This window comes from Pelecanus crispus, chromosome 4, assembly GCF_030463565.1.
Source record: "Pelecanus crispus isolate bPelCri1 chromosome 4, bPelCri1.pri, whole genome shotgun sequence".
NCBI lineage: Eukaryota > Metazoa > Chordata > Aves > Pelecaniformes > Pelecanidae > Pelecanus > Pelecanus crispus.
The window spans coordinates 16,378,504-16,397,409 of record NC_134646.1 but is presented as its reverse complement, the minus strand read 5'-3'; the positions used below and the strand labels follow the sequence as shown (position 1 = coordinate 16,397,409).

General features: G+C 38.6%; 1 protein-coding gene across 6 annotated transcripts in view; it reads left to right on the top strand.

The window, feature by feature from the left end:
* The first annotated feature begins 651 nt into the window (after positions 1–651).
* ANAPC10 (anaphase promoting complex subunit 10) overlaps positions 652–18,906 on the top strand; it is a 37,350-nt gene continuing 19,095 nt past the window's right edge. For 3 of the 6 annotated variants that reach the window (XM_075708645.1, XM_075708649.1, XM_075708648.1), the window contains exons 1-4: positions 652–690; positions 7,124–7,240; positions 8,642–8,732; positions 9,522–9,642. In XM_075708645.1, the coding sequence (XP_075564760.1) occupies positions 7,126–7,240; positions 8,642–8,732; positions 9,522–9,642 (327 nt within the window). In that variant the 5' untranslated portion in view covers positions 652–690; positions 7,124–7,125. Of the gene's footprint in view, positions 691–911; positions 976–1,158; positions 1,181–7,123; positions 7,241–8,641; positions 8,733–9,521; positions 9,643–11,108; positions 11,147–18,906 lie in introns of those variants that run through there. The other 3 variants (XM_075708647.1, XM_075708646.1, XM_075708651.1) reach the window with 3 other exon arrangements.

Genomic DNA, 18,906 nt, shown 5'->3' with positions numbered 1-18,906 from the left:
CCGCAGGGAGGGGCCTGGGTGCGCACCATAGAGAGAAGGGAAAGAAGGGCGGCTCACCATAGAGACACCACGGCCCTGCTGGGAGAGAACGGCGCCGCCGGCCGCGGGGAGGGGCGGGGCGGGCGGTGTCAGGCCGCGCGCTGGGGACGCGACGGTTGGTGACGCCATCTCCGGGTGACGCCACCGCAGAGGCGCGTCCGCTGCCCCGCCTCCCCGTTGTCCCTCCCACCCCCCCCCGCCCACCCTCGCCCTGGGGCGCTCCGTGAGGGGCGACCGGGCCGTTACGGCCCACACCGGCTCGGCACTGAGGGGAAGCCCTGGCCTGGGCCCCCAGCGCGCGCCAAGCTCCGCCTCTCCCCACCGGCTGCGCGCGGGCACCTGCGGGCGGGCTCCGCCCCCTTCCCCCCCCCCCTCCCCCCCCCCCCCCGCCGTTCTCTTTTTAAACCCAGCTCGCGCGGCGCGCGGGGCTCCGCGCGTGCGCGGCCGGGCGGCGGCAGCGGCGGGAGCCGGACCTGGCCCCGGCCCCGGCCCCGGGCCGGCAGCTCCCTTGAGCGGCGAGGCGGGGTGGAGGCGGCCCGGGCGGGCTCCGGGCCTTGCCCGCCTCTTGCCGGCGCTGAGGGGAGCCGCGCGGCGCCGGCCCCGCTGCCCCTTCGCCGCCCCCTCACCCGCTGCAGCGGCTTCGAGGATCAGGTGGGGCCGCTGCTCCGTGCCGACCCGGCGGCTGAGGGGCGGGCGGGGCGGGGCGGGGCGGGGGGGGCGGCTCCGCCCGCGTCTCGCCTCCAGGTGTCACGGCAGCCGCGGGGGCTGTGGCCGCGCCCGGGCAGAAGCTCCGCTGGCGGATGCGGTGCGCTCGCCTGGAGCGCCCGCCGGCTCGGGGTGCGGGGCTGGGGGCTGCTTGACCGGGTCCCTCCCCCAGTGCGCGCCTGTGCCTTTGCTTTGAGCCCCCTCCCGGCTGGGAGAGGGGAGCGCGGCCTGGTGAGTAGGCGCAGCCGATGTGTTTCGTGAGTAGGCGTTGCGGATTTATTTCCGATGTTGAAGTGTTTCGTGGGCCTGGGGCGACGCGGCCGTAATACACTGCTGTAAAACTCATTCGTTATACTTAAAATCGTGATTAAAAGTCCTACAAAGAAGTCGTGGGGGGAGGGCTGCCAAGGAGGCCTGAGTGAAAGCAGCTTGATTTGTCACGCTGGCTTCATCCTCTGGTTACTGTGTTTTTTTTTTCAAGACTGCTTTTGCTTAATATAAGCGTTTGTAAAGAAGTGCTTGCCTTCTTTAAAGAACAGCTGATATCCTTAGTAGGTAACTTTGGAAGTCTGGGCTTGTACAAAAATACTTTTTTAGAAAAAATTATTTATTTAGGTTGATTAGGGATGCATGTATAAAAATTGCTAATGAGTTCTCTTGTGCAGTCGTTGTAATTACCTTATTTTTAGTGAAATTATTTGTGTTTGTGACAATGAAAGTCTTAAGTAATTTTCATTAATAGGCTTAAAGCAATATATTGAAGGCAGAATAAAAAATAATAGGTGTTTAAAATTGTGTTGAGAGAATGATCTGGGGGATTGACTGTACAGGTGAGCTAGTTGTTGAAATAGGTTGCTGCTGAACATTTACTATCATTATTAAATATTAATTAAACATTAGTAATTTGAATGTTCAATGTTACTATTTAATCTTCCATCTGAATAAAAAGTAGCAAGCATAGTAAGAGACTACTGTCTGGTTATATCTTGAGATCTTTACAGGCCTTAAACCAACAAGGGTCCATCCAAAGAAAATGAGAGCCCGGAAAAGAGCTTGTGAGGTAAAATGAGTAGTGCAGGTATGAAAGTCAGAGAATCTAAGGCATGAAGTCCCCTTCTGTTAGGAAAAAGTCTTCTAAATCACGGCTGTTGCAAAAATACTGGAGTAGTCAGTGCAGCCTTTGTTCAGTTTTGCTGGTAAAGTTGTAGTCAGATACTTGCTAAAACTGAATAAAGCAACATGATGGGAATGCAGTCAGAATAATAATTAAAAAAAGAAGCCAAACTAGCTGAGCTTTTGATCCCCTGAAAGATTCCGAGGAGGTGGTTTGGGAGGAGAATTTGTTGGTAAGTAGAAGACAATTAAAACCAATGTGCAAACAGAAAATGGACTAGTTTGGTTTGTTAAGAACAGTCTGGATCAAACTTTTTTTACAGTAGCCAATGCAGTTGTTGAGGAAAGAATATAAGTATTTTGTCTTGAGTTTTACAGGTTTTCTGCCATTGTCTGGGTTGATGTTAAAAACAAGCGGACTATAAGTAATTTTTGTGAGATCTTGTTGGAAAATTGCTTTTGAAGCTGACTTGTAAATAATTAACTTTTAAACAGGGATGTCACAAAGTGTCCTCCCAGGGAGTTCTGTTTTGGATGTATTTTCATTGTTTTCTGTAATGGTGAACACAAAATAGATATGTTGCCGAGTTGGAAGGATTGCAAGCACTGTACAGCTCAGGGTCAGAATTCAAAGTGATCTTGAGAAGATTGATAGCAGATTGGAAATCGGTGTAATTAAGCTCAGTTAACAAGAACTGAGTGAGGAAGAGAACACAGGGAGGAAAAATGAAAGGCATAATTAATGGAAAGGGTATTACTGAACAGCCAACAGTATCCCAAAAAAGCATTTGAGTACTGTAGTGCATAGTAAATTAAATATTGATCATAATATGATGTCCTTTCAACTAGACAAATATTATTTTGGCATGTTAACAGGTGTGATTAAATGTAAAGACAAGAAAAGTGATTACTCTCCTCTGTGGGATAAGGGCCTTAGCTAAAATGGTATGGCTATTTTTTTAAACCATAGTATGTATATCTCTAATCTCTGCAAGAATATTAGGTTTATAAAACTTGGTTTGTGAGGGAAACTTGAAAGGCATAGGCATACTAGAAAAAAAGAAACTAAGAGCAAATTTGAGTGCCCTCACATCTATAAAAGGATTGCTGCATAAAGGCTAGTGATTAAGTAGTCTTTGAGTTCTCTGTAGAGCAAGAGAGGAAGTCATGCCTGTTTTTAGAAGGTAATAGTTGGGTTGGATGTTCAAGCAAAACATTTGGCTTTTAGGTTGACGAAACACTGAAGCTGGCTGTCCACAAAAATTGTGAAATCTCTTTTGTTGGAGAAGTAAATGGCTGGACAGACATCTGTTGAGGACAGTCTGGTCTCCAAAGGTCCTTACAGGTGTGCATTTAAGCAGTTCTGTGCATACTAATGTGGCGGAATTGGAAATTTTAATTGGAAAAAACTGCTTTGGAATTGGCAAAAGTTTCCGTGAGCCTGGATTTTTATGGAGCCTTAGTAGGAGAGGATCACGATGTATCCTCCTCTGTCCCCTCTTCAGTGTGTTGCTGAAGAGTATGTGTGTGCTTAGTGAAGGGTTTGCTTTCAGGTATGCACCTTTTAAAAGTGTCTTCCACTGGTATACTGAGAAAGACCTGTCTGTTTTGGTTGTGAAAGGTAGACTGTTGAATGATTTAAATCTATTTCACTCTGTCTATAAACTGTATGTTTGTTAAAACATCTTTAATGGCTGCTACTTCACAGGGATGTTTTCTGGAGGAGAGCAACCTTCTCTAAGGAAAATGCTGAGGGATAAAGAGTTCAAGGAGGGGAAAAAAGCTTGGTTGCCTTCTTGTCTTGATCAAAGGATGTGCGTACAGTATAGTGGAAAGTGGCAAAATGAATGTGATGTTGATCGTTTCATTAAGGCATTAATATATTAATGTTGTTAATAAGGAAACAGCAGCTTATTAATTATCTTTTGGAATAACTGAATTGGAAAATTGGAGATGTTTCCAGCCAATGCTTCTATGGATGCAGTGTGTCTTTCCATTTTTCAGCACATGCCAAGGAGAAGGGCTTCTGGACAGACTACTTGTTTTTACACAGCCTGAAAAAAAAACCAAGAAAAAACAATTCTCATTCCATTATCTTCTTGGGCTAAGATTTTTTTTAAATTTATTTGGTGACTTAAATTACTTTTAACATTAAGTATTTGTGTCTTGTCCAAAATGAGGTACTTGTACTTTTGCTAGAAAAATGTCCAAACGTGTTACTTGAGTGAGCTGGCCTGTTGCTGTGTTATTTTTCTGTAGTGCTTTTATCAGCTTTCTGCTTTTAAAATTCTTACAGTATTGGGAAGCTTCAGCAAAGCTATCCTGAATGTATTGTTACTAAGCTGGTTAAACAGAAGTTCTGTCATGAAAAACTGACTTGATTAGTTCAACTCATTAGTTCAAGCATTCAAGATTTTCAGTCGTTCACATTGGCTAAACCACGACATACATCACTAATGCGCAGTTTGTGGCTGACTTATTTGCCAGCAGTGGTTTGGAGTTGAAATTTGGATCTTGAGTAGCTTTGCCTGTTAGCTAGAAGGAAACAAGCTCAGTTTAAGACAGTTAGGAGACTTGGATGGCATTTCTTGTGGTATGTGTCAGACCCTCCAAATGTACGCCTCAAACTTTTGCGAACCAGTGCAATGCAAATCTTGGTGGTGTTAAGTTATTTAGGCCCTGTGTGCACTGAAGCTTATGAGAAATCTTAATACTGTGGTTTTAAGGATTCTGCATACTTCAAAATTCTAGTAATTTTTCTAAAAAGCATGTGTAATCAACTTTCTGAGATAATCCGAGTGTGCAGTGTAATTTTTGTGATTTACCTTACTTTGGTGGGTTTTGATGAGGTGTTTGCGTACTTCTTATGTCTTAAGGTTGGGTTTTTCATTAATCTGATGATAGCTATTTCTAGGAATGAAGATGTGACTATCAGATTTGGAGATTTTGTTATTTTTCTTTTGAAGTCAAAATAATAAAGGAGTGTGAAGACTTGCTGGTGATGACTCAAGAGATGTTTTGTATTGAATGAATAATTTAGCTTTTTGTAGCTGAATTTTCTATGTATATTTTTAGAGGTGGGGAGAACAGCATTACTGGTTTCTATATAAATCTGAGAATTAAAATGAATGCAACTCAGTCATAGTTGGTTCATTGTCACAAAAGCAACGAAATAGCACAGCGTTTGGACTAGTAGGATGATTTGAGCTTTAAAATTAATGAGTCCAGAAAAATAGTCTACCCAGTGCTTAATAAATATAATTTGAATTTTGGTGTTGGGTGGGGGTTGGAGTAGATGATCTTTAAAGGTCCTTTCCAAACCAAACCATTCTGTGAGTCTGAAAAATGTTTGTTTTTCTGGTAGCTGTGAACTAGGTATTTTATAATTTTTTCCAGCGCTGTTTTAAATTCTTAGAAGATTAGAATAGTTGTGACGTTGTGTTTTATTGAAGTTGCTATCAATAAATTTAAAGTTGTATTAAGTAGCAACTAGAGTAAGTTACTTATTTTCTATTCTAGTCTATAATCTGTTCTAGATACCAACAGGTTTATGGTGCAGCCAATTCAGTTGAGAACGGCTGCATTTTAAAGAGTCTATTGCAAATACCTGATAAAAGTTTCAAAACAGATAATGCAATATTTAAATACAGTGACTAGGGAAGATTTATGTGCTAGTGTCTAATTATATAGGAATGGCTGAATGGATTGCCTGTTTAATTTTTTTAAATGGTTTGTTATTTTTTTGAACAAAATTTTTCTGCAGGGGCAAGGACTTTAAAACATCCTGTTGCATGAGGTTTTTTTTAATTGGGTGGCAATAGGATTAGTATATCTGAATTATATGAATAAGTGTGTGATCTGTAGGATTAGCTGTGTAGTGTTCAGCCCACTTTTCTGTGAGGATGATGTTTGAGCAAGGCTTTGTGGCCTTTTGTGACACTTGGTGTTGTCAGTACTTAGATTTTTACTACATATGTAATGATTTCTATTTTATGGTAGTCAGAACTGCAGTCATGTATATGAGAAAGGAGCAAAAAAAACCCTGGAAGTGTGTCTCAAGCCCATGTTTGCAAAATGGGAAAAAAAAAAATTGGGCAAGGGCCAATAGAAAGTGTGGTGTGGACAGCGATTTGCACTACAGAATTCAGATTTCCTGTGTCTGACAAAGTTTTTTAGCTGCAGAGTTATTCTTACATAGAAAATCTTGTCTCTGCCTTGTATCACTTCTCTAGTGGGTAAGGTCTGGGTGTTGTATCTACCAGCCTAGTTCAGTACCTCATTTACTAACTAGGAGAGGTACTGGAAGACTTTTTCTGAGATTTAGCAGAGCATAATATGATGTCATGGATGTAAGCAAAAGATTAGAAATCACTCTAATTCCCTGACTCTTGAGTGCTTTATGTTTAATTTTTAAGCTTTCCTTGCATGGAATTTATGTTTCTTTGGAATCTTTTTTTTTTTAATTGGAAAAAAGTCTTTTAAGCTACTTTGTAGGAAGTAGTAAGGTGCTCTATACTAAATGAAAACCAACATGATTATGTTGTGGTATATATGGCGGTAGTCTAGGTGTTGAGACTGAGTGTAATTACTTGAGCAGTGCAAGTCACAGGTTAATGATTCCAGATGAAGTTGTGAAGTTAAGGAAATGGACTGTGGATAAATGTGGCAATAACCAAGCCCTACCAAATTAGGGACTCTACAATTTGTTTAAACTCTCATTTCCTATTTTTAAGAAGTGTCTTGGGTGCTCTAGCTTCTGAATAGGCTTCTGAACTTGCAGATTAAGAAAACTCTTAAGTGTATGTGGGGGGAGAAATGAAGCTGTATTGCTAGCCTTTAAATCAACAGGGTCTGTTTTAATTTCTTAAAACCAACCAAACAAAACCATAAAAAAACAAACCCTGAAACCCTGACTAACTCTGTATGTGTGAATTAGAATGATACAAGTAAAGTGTGTCTTATGAATATTCAATGTGTGTATTGAATTTAAGGGCACAAAATTTACATGTATGTGGAACCTCTTATTTAAAGATATATTTTATTTTTTACTTTATATATATTATTATATATATATAAAAATAAAAGGTTCTATAGACATGCAAAAATTTATATGTATATGTATAAACCACATATTCCACATAGCCTGTAGACTATTATATAAGTGTGAGGCCAAAGAATTAAAACATCTATATGAACCAACACAACCCTTTAATTTTCCCATCAAGCTAAAAATGTATCAACTAACTCATTTGTTTTCTTTTACTAGAAATGACTACCCCAAACAAGACACCACCTGGTGCTGATCCAAAGCAGTTAGAGAGGACTGGTACTGTTAGAGAAATAGGCTCACAAGCAGTTTGGTCTCTTTCATCCTGTAAGCCAGGTAAAATCACAACAAATGATATCAAAAGCTGAATGTACATTTTTCTTAAAATATATAATGTTTTATGTTTTGATAAGAAGACGTACATACTGAGTGTTGCAGTGAAACTGCTGTAGTGTAAGCTGTATGGGTAGCCACTACAAATAATTTTGGCCTAGTCTGTATTTGATGCAATATGAAAGTTATATCAGAAATCCTACAGTGAGGAAATATATTAACAAAACAGATCTTTTACCGATTTTATACTAAATTTTTTTTTTACTTGCACAGCGAACAAACTAAACTATGTGAGTAGAAACACACTCAGCGCTGTGTAACTGTTTCTATGATTTGGCATTTTTTTGCCTGGGTATCTTCAATTTTTAACTTAAAAACATGCCGCTCAGTGACCTAAATGTTTTGTCTAAAAGTTTGTCCAGGCTTTGTGTGCACTTGGGCATTATAGCCTAGCTCCCTAAAATCCTGCATATAAGTGGTCCTGAGGTGCAGTTAATGATAGCTTAAACCTGCTCAAAATATCTGAAAATCTGTATTCTTTTCATTTGAGGTGGTTGAATTGCTATTTCAGAAGTATCTTTTGGGAATTGATCTGGTATCTTGCTGCAGCCCAGAGTCAATGATCCCTTTATGTCACAATATTGTGCTGAGGCTGAGCATCTTTAGTCTGATATCCTGGTATCTTACTTGGAGAAAAATATCATATGGTTTAGTAGCTTCAAACAGAATGAAGATAATTTTTTTTTTACTGCAGATTAAAGTTCAACTGCTGAATTAAAGCTGCAGCTAGTGTGGGCAATCAATAAAAGGATGTGATTAGTGAAAGGACAGATAATGAAGGAATGGAAAAAGAAACATTTGGAGTTGTTTCTTTAAATGTGACAGCATTAACTTTCAGGAATACTGGTTTTGGCATCTATCGCTTGTTCTAGCTACTAACTTGAAAAAGTGAAAATATTTTGGGAGACTACTTGAAAACAAAATGTTACATTTGGCTAAAATCTTTAATAAATGAATGGTCTCTGCTGATTTTCCTTTAGTTCAGCAGTTAGATTTTAGAATAGGTGGAAAAGCCTAACCATTAAGCATTGTTCCTGCAATTAGTATGTATTACTACTTAACCATTTGAAATTCCAGGACATGTTGAATGGTTTCAAACCCCACAGACTTCAATAGGAGATAAGAATGTAAAGACACTCGAGTACTGAGGTTTGACTGACAGATTCCTCTGTTTCAGTTTTGTGTCACAGAAGCATAGGCGTAACTTGCATATCTAGAAATAGTTCCTTATGTGTTATAGCTTAGGATACATACTTCAGTTTATAAAAGCTGAAGAAAAGTTACATCTGATGTCTGGATCATGGAAGTGGGATGTTCAAGACTATCACATTTTCTTTTTCTTAGGATTTGGAGTGGATCAGTTACGAGATGATAATCTAGAAACTTACTGGCAGTCAGATGGATCACAGCCTCATTTAGTGAACATCCAATTTAGGTATTTAAAAATCACTCTATATGGGTTAGGGTGTTTTGTGTAACTTTGTATTGATTAGTGTTCACCAAGATAGGAATTTTGGAAGTGCAAGGATTCCTGGGTTAATCCTGTTACCCAGCTGGTAAGAAGCCAGTTAGCATTTATAAAAATGAGATTTTCAAATGTTATGGTTACTAAATGCATAAATAAGCAACAAAAGACATACTATTATACATTCCTTTTTGTAACAGTTTCACATTTATCTACCTAAGGTGACATTTGTGTCCTGACTTTCTGTCTTTGAGTGTAATTTGAAGGGTAGATGACTGTTTTTAAAGTAGTCCAGTATGACTTAACAACTGATTGTTTGAGAAACATTTTCCTATTCTATTCTGTGTAGGATGCTTTCAGTCCTTTTTCTTTAACCAAACTCGTAAGATGAGGTTAGGTGTTTGTCACCTTTGTTTATTTGCTTTCTGGAGAACTCTGGTATACTAATAGAGCCCATATTTGATAAGCGAAACATATGCTTCATCATGTGCAAGTGCTTATTTGGCACCTTGGCCTTTTGTTGTATTTATTGGTGTACCAACACTTCTGAAGGCAGACAAAGGAGAACAGTGAAAATCAACTCTGTGCATAACTTAATCTGGAAAAACACCTAGTTGCTTTAACAGCAGGGTTCTTATAAATCTGTAAACATGCTTGTATTAAGTTTTAGAACATTTAAATTCTTAGTTATAAACTAGCAACAAACCCATCCTGAGTATTTTTCTTTATGATGCTTATAGCTTTTGTTGCTTCTTGCAGAAGAAAAACAACAGTGAAGACATTATGTATTTATGCAGACTACAAATCTGATGAAAGTTACACTCCGAGCAAAATCTCTGTCAGAGTAGGAAATAATTTTCATAATCTCCAGGAAATCCGGGTAGGTGAATGATGCTTTGCTTTCTGTCTTAATATAGACCTCTCATTAGAACATCTGATGTAGTGACATTGTTTTTAGAGGTAAAATATGGTGTTGTACTTGGATGGGGAAAATGGCTGGGTTTATTTTGCTGTTTGCTTTTAGTTTTTATCTTGTAAATTTACTAGGCTGGTTTATGTTTTTATCAGGCTCCATTACCAACATGGTTATAACAGAGTTGATGTATAGATCCTGTAATGGAATAAAGAGTGGGGTTTTCCAGAACAGGGCTGTTCAGAATTGGTTAAACTTTGATCTCACTTAAAATATCTGCAAACTGTATGCATTACATACATCAAAAAGGAGACTTAGCTTTTAAATACTTGCATTTTTAGAGTTAACTTGAATTCATGCTTTCTTTTTTTTCATGAATGTGTTGCTCAGCTATTGAGTCTCACTAGGTATCAGAATTTAAAGCTGCAGGTTTTATTTATGGCGGTGTATGGTGCATAAATATCTTTGGAGTCTGGATTTCATTTTTCGGAGGCTGCATGTGCTCTTATTAATTAGTAGCATCTGATTCAAAGCATACTTTGAGACGCTGGCAGAAAGAAATTGGGACGCAAGGCCTGATCATCAGTTATGCTAAGGTCTCTTTGTATTCTGCTGGTTAGAGAATCTTCATGTAAGTGAGAATCTGTTATGTATTTGCTAATAGCTGACTCTAGCTGCTACTGATGGTGATAGCTAGGGGAATTGCAACAGTAACTTTTCCAAAATCATATACAAAGCAAGCAAGATGCCAGTTTAAATTGGAAGTCTAATGTAAATTACAATCAGATGTGTTCATAAATGATGTTCTGAGTATAGTTTCTAATCTTTTGCAATGCTTTTTTTACACTGTACAGTCACTGAGATGTAGAAATTGTGGGAGGCATGCAGTATTTTTGTTTTTAACAATATGATGCAAAATCCAATTTCCATTTCTGTAGATAGGACATTTGATGCTTAAGACTTTGAATGGGACATAGATTTGTATTGTTTGGTTAATGTTTTTATTTACAAAAGTGTAATAGTCAAAACCAGTATTTTTTCATGGTGACACTTCTGATTTCAGTTGTTCCAAAGAAATTTTTTCTAGCTAGATTTGGGTTGCTTTAATTGATTAGTTTTGCTAGCCTTTTGGTAAATAGTCAAAGCAGATTTAAAATAATCCATGATCTTTGTAGAAGTCCACCTGTACACTAATCAGGTTACTCATGAGCAGGTATCTTTGCTAATTTTGAATTATGATAGCCTCATGTTTCAGATGCCTCTTCTCTGGAATTCAGCAGCTACTGGCAGATGTATTGGGAAGGTTTAACTTACCTCTCTTACGGCAGGTATTACAATAGCAGAAGGATCGGAATGATGAGAAAAGGGAGGTGCTAAATAGTGGCTTGAATTTTCACATTTGGGATTTTCATTGTTTTCACTTTGTTTTTCAGTGTTTGAAGTCCCAACAAGAGCAACTTACAAGTAGAAGGTTGTAGGTGCAGTGGGAATAGAAAGTGTAGTAAATGTGTATGTTTTCTATGTTGGTGCTATGTATCTATATCCTTTCAATGATTTGTGACGTTCTCTCAAGTTTTGACCTACACTTCTATCCTAAATCTTAAATGGAAGAGTCTTGACTCTTTTTAATTAAAAAATTCTTTGGAAAGAAATGAATCATTGCATTACTTTGACTTTCATCAGCTGCAAATTCTGTCTTTTCATCTTCTTAATTACATTGTAGCAATTTGGGAGTTGCACATTGTGTAATGGTAACAGCAGCTGCAGCTTTTCCTTGTTAGGCTATGGGTCTGTTTTCCGAGTGTCCACTAGATGTCATTGTTGTCCTTAATTATCAGTTTGATTTTGTGCTTGTAGTGTACTCTTCCAATAACTAAATGATTATCCTTTTATAATGTTTAGTACAGCATTATACATATAACTGCAATAACTTAAGTTTATTATACAGTGGTAAACTTCCACTGTTGAGGGTATATTCTATGATTATGCATGTGTTATTAAAGATCTATAGAAACAACAAAATGTGTAATAAGCATATTAGCCTTCTACAGTTTCTCAGGCAATATTTCTTTAGCTTTTTTCTTGCTAAATACAGCATTCTATACATAATGTATTTAGTTAAAAAGGCACTTCTAAATGAAACAACTTACTAGTGTCTTTTATAGTATATTAATATGACTGTAATATGTTGCATGAGAGTAGTAATTCTTATGCATGCCACATGCTCATAAGCTTTTTTACTTCAACACTGAGATGAAAATATGGTCAAGCTGCTTACTAATGAGATACAATACTTTGATGCTGTAAAATACTAGTGACTTTTTCGCTATAGTAAAGTTAAATATTGCTATCGATTTTCGTGTTTCCTAAACTGCTTGATACTCAGAATGTGTTTCTTAAATTTTCCTTCAGTCCTGAAACTTTCTCTTTTCTTCAGCTTCTCTGACACACAGGCAGGTTATTAAAGCAGTGTGAACTGTTACGAGCTCTTCAGAGAAATCTGCTTAATTATACAATGATTCCATTGGCTTCAGGACTGATTAACTGGGTGGAAAATCCAGCTAAATCATTTTATATTTTTCCATGGATGCTTGCCCAGCTCGTAGTGTCTAATGAAAGTCCTATGATGCCTCCATGTGTTTTCTTCCCAATGGTCTAATTTTCAAAACAACGCCATGTGCTGTTAGGCTAGGTTTTATCACTAATATAACATTAGCTTTAGTTTGTGGTCTAGTATGTAGGCATGTCCTTTTTGGAACCTAAGATGAAATTATTTTCTGAATAAAAGGGTTTTTTCCCCTCTGAGAAACAAGTAATTTGTACCCCATCGTATGGGTGAGAACAGCCGTCATAATCTGGCAGTATTACTCCCTTGCTCAGCTGGAGGAACTACAGTTAAGATGTGTGCAGTAAGCCTTCTCCTCTGGCATAAGTGCCTTTTTATCACAGCTGTCAAGCTTGGAGAGCAAATATTTTCTCATTTCCAGACTCAGAGTTCTCCCACATAATGGTGCAAACAATCTGGATGGACAAGATAGCCTGTAGAGGCATTTTTGGAACAGCATCCAGACTCTTCAGTATGTGATTTAAGTTATTACACTTCCTCATGATATGAAAATAACCCACTGCAAAGGATGTGAGTGAAATGTTGGCTGCAGGAGATTTCTGGTCTCTTCAAATAATGCTCACCTGCTTGTTGCCTTTGTACCACTCCAAGACATTTAGGTCATCAGCAGTTCATCTTGCCATAAAAAGATTAAGTGTTATGATGCTAAGTGCAGGTAGGATTTCGGGTTATATCCACCTAGTAATTTCAATGGCTTCTGCTGTCAGTCTATGATGTTGAGACTTTACACAACAAAGCAAGTCACCCGTAAACTCTTGTATTAGCCTGTTCTACATCTTTGGATATAAAAGACACTCTGGGAAGGTGTGGGTCGGACTTTCTGAAAATAGTTGCTCACTTGCATTAGTTCACATCTGAGAAGCGACTGGTGTTTAATCCCAAAATTAAAGTTGCATTAAGAGGCAGAAGGCCTCCTGAAAGAGACAAAGTCTATTCTGCTGTGCCCTGTAGAGGGCTCAGCAACAGACTATGGTGTACATGTTGTGGCTGTAACTAGGTAAGATGCAACTAGACAGGTATAATTTGCTTCCTATTCCAGTAGGAGTCAGTTCTTCCAGCACACGTGTGGAGCGTGATGTGTTTTTCTTTTAGTTGTTTGTGTAGTTCACAGAAACTGGCAAGCTTTGTGATAGGACCGATCCATTGATAGTGCATAGCATTGCTATGTGTACTTTGCTTTTCAAGTTGCTTAAGGGTAATAATAATCCACATGGCAGATAAGATGTATTAATGTTCAGGGTTAAAAAGGAATGATGACAAATGCCCCATTGGAGTGGGGGAACAGGAAGCCACTGGCTGTGAATGTGCTTTCTTTATGCAGCAGGGCAAATCTGCAAACAGATAGCATCATGGCTTTGTGTAACCTAGGTAAGCATGGTGTGTGTTCTTTACTTCTTTCGATAGCCGTTCAGTCTGAAGCGATGCTGCTGGAACAGGGTAACTTCCCTGGTTAACAACCCTTATAGGTATGCAACGGTCTATCACTGGGCAGCGATAGGTAGCCCTTATGTAGGAAAAAGACGCTTTGTTACTGGAGGTCCTGTGTAGCAGCCTTTGCATTAAAGAATGATACGAAGTATTAAACAGTGCTTTGGAAGGGCCTGTTTTAACTCAGTTGCTGTATGCTTTCCAGCTGGAACAGAAGCCTGCTTAACCTTTTCAACAGGACTCAGTTCTGAAGGTGACTTTGAAGACTCGGGTGAAAGCCCTGGTATCTTAATATGTCTTTGCTGACAACAGTGCGAGTCCTTTGTTTCAACTTTTTGCTGTCTTTTGTTGAATTGCTGTCTGTTTTGTTTTCAGTTTTTCTACCCCTTTTGGTCTTGGTGTTTTGTAAGCAGGTGCTCCAGAGCTGTCGCAAGCACAGCAGTCTCCGTGATGGCGTGGTATTGTGACCAAGCACCACGGACAGGGCCACTTCTTCACTGATTTAAGAGATTCTGCACTAGAGCAGGCAATCATCAACCAGAGGAATGTCCAAACTGGGGAGCTTTTCCAAGAGGTAGTTAAGGAGGTCTGACCCTATTGTAATCTCTTTACTCCTGCAGTGTCCAGTGAGTGTAGTGAAGAGGCTGGACTTTTCTAGACATTTTCTGAAATTCAACAGCTAGCAATCAACCTGTTTTCTGTATGTGGAGTAAACTTAGATACTGAGGAACAAGGAGATGCCAACTTGTCATAGGACTGTTGCAAGCTAATGAATCAAAAAAAAGTACTGCTTCTGAATCTCTGATCAAACATCTCTAAGGTGGATTTTAAATTCCTTTCCTGTGAAGATGGAGTACTGAGTTGTTACTGCTTTATTTAGATTCCTGACTAGGCTTCAAGTACTTTGGTTAGAAATCATTTCTCTGTGTTCTTTCTTCCGTATAAGAAAAGATGCATTTCTGACCCCTAATTATTCCTTGGGTTCAGAATGTCAATTAAAAACATTCAGTCTGCTTTCTGCAAGCTACACTTGATGCTAAGAAAAGACTGAGTAAGCTTTAGTTTTATAGAATTTCAAACTGTAGTCTGTCTTGTCTGTCTCTAGCATGCTCTGCAGATGAGGTCATCACATCAGCTTGTTCATTTTGATTGTTATCTTGCTGTTATGCTAGTTAGGTATGGATATCAGGGTGCAGACAGTACCTGATCCTTACATCTGAAATTTACCAATACTGGAAGTCTGCAAAGCAGGGGAGTAGAATGATCCACTGGTATTGTTTAGTTATTAAGCCTTGTGATTGATGTCAAGGGTAGAAGTCAAGTTTAGGAAGCAGGGTTATTTCCATTTGCTGCAGTTGGTACTCCATATTTCCTCCTTCCAGCAGAGGGTATTTTGTGAGTCACCAACTGGGATGTTCACCTGAACCCCCTCTTTACAAAAGAAAGGCTAACTTAATGACAGAGCATCACTGTTCCCTGCCAATGTCATCATCACTGTAGATTATATGACCTGCTTATCATTTCTATGCTTCAGGAAATCAACTAATGTATGCTTCAAACTGTGGAAATTATGAACAGGATTGCAGTTTTCCTGTGTCTTATACCCTGGAATGGTAACACATTGGAACAGAGCTTGCTATCCAAGCATGAGAAATGCAGTTACTGCAACAGCCTTTTGTGCATATGGAATATGTATGTACAAATAGTGAGATCCACATTAGATATAGAAGAATTCTGAAGAACGGAAGATTACTTTGGTCACACATTATAAAATTGTTTAGCATTTTTATAATACCTTGCTCTGAAATAGTAGTTTAAGAGAAATAAATGTGTCTTCTGTTGGATCGTAGAGGAAAAGAGAGGAAAACTAAACATTGTTTTTATGCTGTGGCATGTTGCATGTAGAAGGATATCTTTTCTTGTCTTGTATCCCAGCATTCAAAAATGAATCTGTGAGGGAACCTTTTCTTGCCACAGAGGGACTCAATTAGGCAAGGGTACGTTAACGAGGCCCTGTATTTTTAATACTGTCAGTCTGACTTTACTTTCTGAAGCAGAGGAAAAGCCATGTGAAAGAAAAGTGGCAACAGCTCCATGGAAGGCAGGAACTTGATGAAGTACAGAGCTTTCCTCAGGGGAACTCAAGTATATAGAGGCTAGGAACTGATCGAAGGACAAAATTTTACATATATGTGAAAGCCTCGCCTGGAATGATAACGTTTTTCATGATTATTCAATCTAAGTTGCACCATGGAAGAGGAATTGGAAACTGTGTATGATTTTTTGTGTAAAAGTGTAAGAGCTTCTCTCTCCACTGCCAATGAGAAAAGGCAAGATAACTTACTAATCAATTTGACATTAATCATTTATGTTATGCTGTGTAATACCTGTTTTGTAGCAAGTGTTTTGTTACATGTTTTCATCTCTTTTCTGTGTATGAAGTTCTAGTAGGATTTGAAGACCTTTCTTAAACTTGTTCATCATATATTTTACTTCTGTAGGAGTCTTTCTGGTATGGGTGGCTTAAAACTTCAGATAAAAAAAAGTATGTTATCAATGCAGGGAAACTGTCCTCCAATATGATGGGTGAATTTTTCATAGGCTTTGATGCAAGCTGCCACTAGTGTATTCTAACTACAGTACTATAAACAAATTCCAGTCCTTTCTCTGGCAGACAGCAACAGGTTGCAGATAGTGCTCTGTGTGTGAGATGGAGAGTGCCAAACACTGGAACTTTTTATATTAGTATTTTTTTAAAAAAGTGAGGATAGAATAACTGGCTTTATAGCAAGTATAGAATAGTATAGGAAACCAACTGCAAATTTAGATGAGCATATTGTCCAACACTGTTTTGAAGTGTATAGGATGATAATACTGTTGTAGAATGGTAATAGTATTAGTCATCTTGTAGGAAGGTTAAGTGATTTGTTTGTAGTCTATGCAAAATATCTATACTGTTGAACCAATATCCCAAGTCAAAGTCTACATTGGATTGTGTCCAGCTCATACCTGACTGATTGAAACTTGTAATTGTGATGTTCATTGGTACCAGATCGTGAATGCTTGATGTTTTTGTTCAAATGAATTAGTTCTGTCTAGAATTGCCTGTTTTGCACTGGTATAATTTACATCTACCTAAACCCCTCCCCGCCCTCCCCCAAAACCAAGGTAAAGCGCCATACACACTTATGTGTAAAGTTCCTTCTTCAGTTAAGCCAAAATAAAGCACTCCTTCCAGTCCCTAAAACCTGTTGTTCCCATTTGTTCATAAAATTGTTATACTGACTCAACTTTTCTTGGTAATGTTTTTCAGAAAAGTTATTTGTTTTCAGTGGTGCTTTAATATTGATTAAATAGTTATTAGAGATTTAATATACTGTGTATACTTCTGTGTTGTTCACCAAGTTCATTGCTTTATGGGATCCATATTTCCTTATTGATTATCTCTGAGACTGTCTCCTATACTACAGATTTCCCAGATGGTTTCAGTAGGCTTTTCAATTTTTCTAGTATCTGTATAATAGCCAATGAAAGATTGCTGGTTTTCCATGATAGTTTCTTACTTTCTGTATATCCCTGAAGGATTTCTTCAGGGAAGGCTTGAATAATGAAGGGTGGTGTACTAATAGACTAGCCCCTTTACCATTCCTAATTAGTAAAAATGAGGAATCTCTTCTTTGCAAGATTTTATGAAGGGTGAAGGGAGTACATGCATGCGTTAATACATTCTGTGAGACTAGGGTCTGTCTTTTTTCCTCTTTGCATGTTTTTTCAGCAGCATGGCTGTGCTGCTGACCTACAGAAATTCTAGCTAGAACTGTGGAATAGTCCTCTTTTTAAAAATTTTTAACTCTACCAACTTCTGCAGCTGATTTCCCCCCCCCATCCCCCACCCCTGTGCTTCTGGCTTTTGTGAAAGCATTTTATGTAGCCTTTAACCCTTAGTGCTACATATAGCATCTCTTTGTTTCTTTTAAACCACAGCTTTTTTCTTTTTAATGCCTGCATAGAGCAGGGATGCTGATCTGTCTCTCTTTGATAGCATTACCAAATTTTTGGAGCTCCTAGAGAGATCAATCAAATGTGTGTGTTCTTTAGCTCCTAGGAATTGGTCCAAATACGTATGTTTAGGTACAATAGATCACATATATTTAAAACAGAAGCCCCCCCCGCCCTTCGCTCCCTGAAATTCAAGCTGTAATCAAACTTATGTGCTATCAGGCTGAGGGAAGAAAAGCATGTTTTTCTTTTACATGCCCAAATGTAGTGGAAATCCCTGTGGACAGTCGTGTTTACAAGGGTAACTGTCTGCATTCAATTGTGGGTTATAAAAGTGCTTGCTTGAATAAATACACTGAGCTATCAGACAGAACAACCGATAGTTCGTTGGACTAATTGACCTTGTCAGTAGAATAGAAACACTTGCAAATAAAATTCCCATTGCCAGCAAAGTTGCAACTGAAAACCCCTGAAGAAACTGTGTATATCCTCTAACTATCTTGGAATGCAATGATTCAAGCAGCAGACATGTGGGGTGGGGGGCTAGGGGGGAGGAATCATTAACTAAGAAAGTTTTATATACCAGCATTTTTCAGTGATCTTTCTTTATAGCATGAGGTTATGTGCGTTCCTAAAATCATTAAGTAGTTCACTTTCCATATTCAGAGTTGTGTTTTCTAACGATTCTTATTACTTTTACCATATCTCAGGTCCTCTTGTATTATTTGTTTTGCTGGTCTGCTTTTATTATAATGTACCCTTTTCAGAAAAGGCAAAGATGTTTGGCTAGTGACCACAGCATGTCGTAATGAGGGTGGAGTATGTTTGTCATTCTACAGCAATGGTTCGCTTACATGAATGCCAGAGTCTTATAACCACACATACTGTGGCAGTTTATCTTTTTGAATATATTCAAATTGCATAAGAATGGAAAAGAATCACAGTAAATAACAGAATATCTGGTCTTCCGATCAAAAGCATTTTTTACTTTACCAGTGATGAGTCATGTATCTTCTTATTAAAAAAGAAAAAAATATTTCACTCCAGAAATAAGTCTTCACAAATGAATTAGTCATATATCAGATTTCTTTTTAAAAAGTTGGATAATGTCACACAGGTGGAAGTAGTATTAAAAAAAAAACAACAGTGAAAGTTACAACAAGCTTCACTGTGTGCTA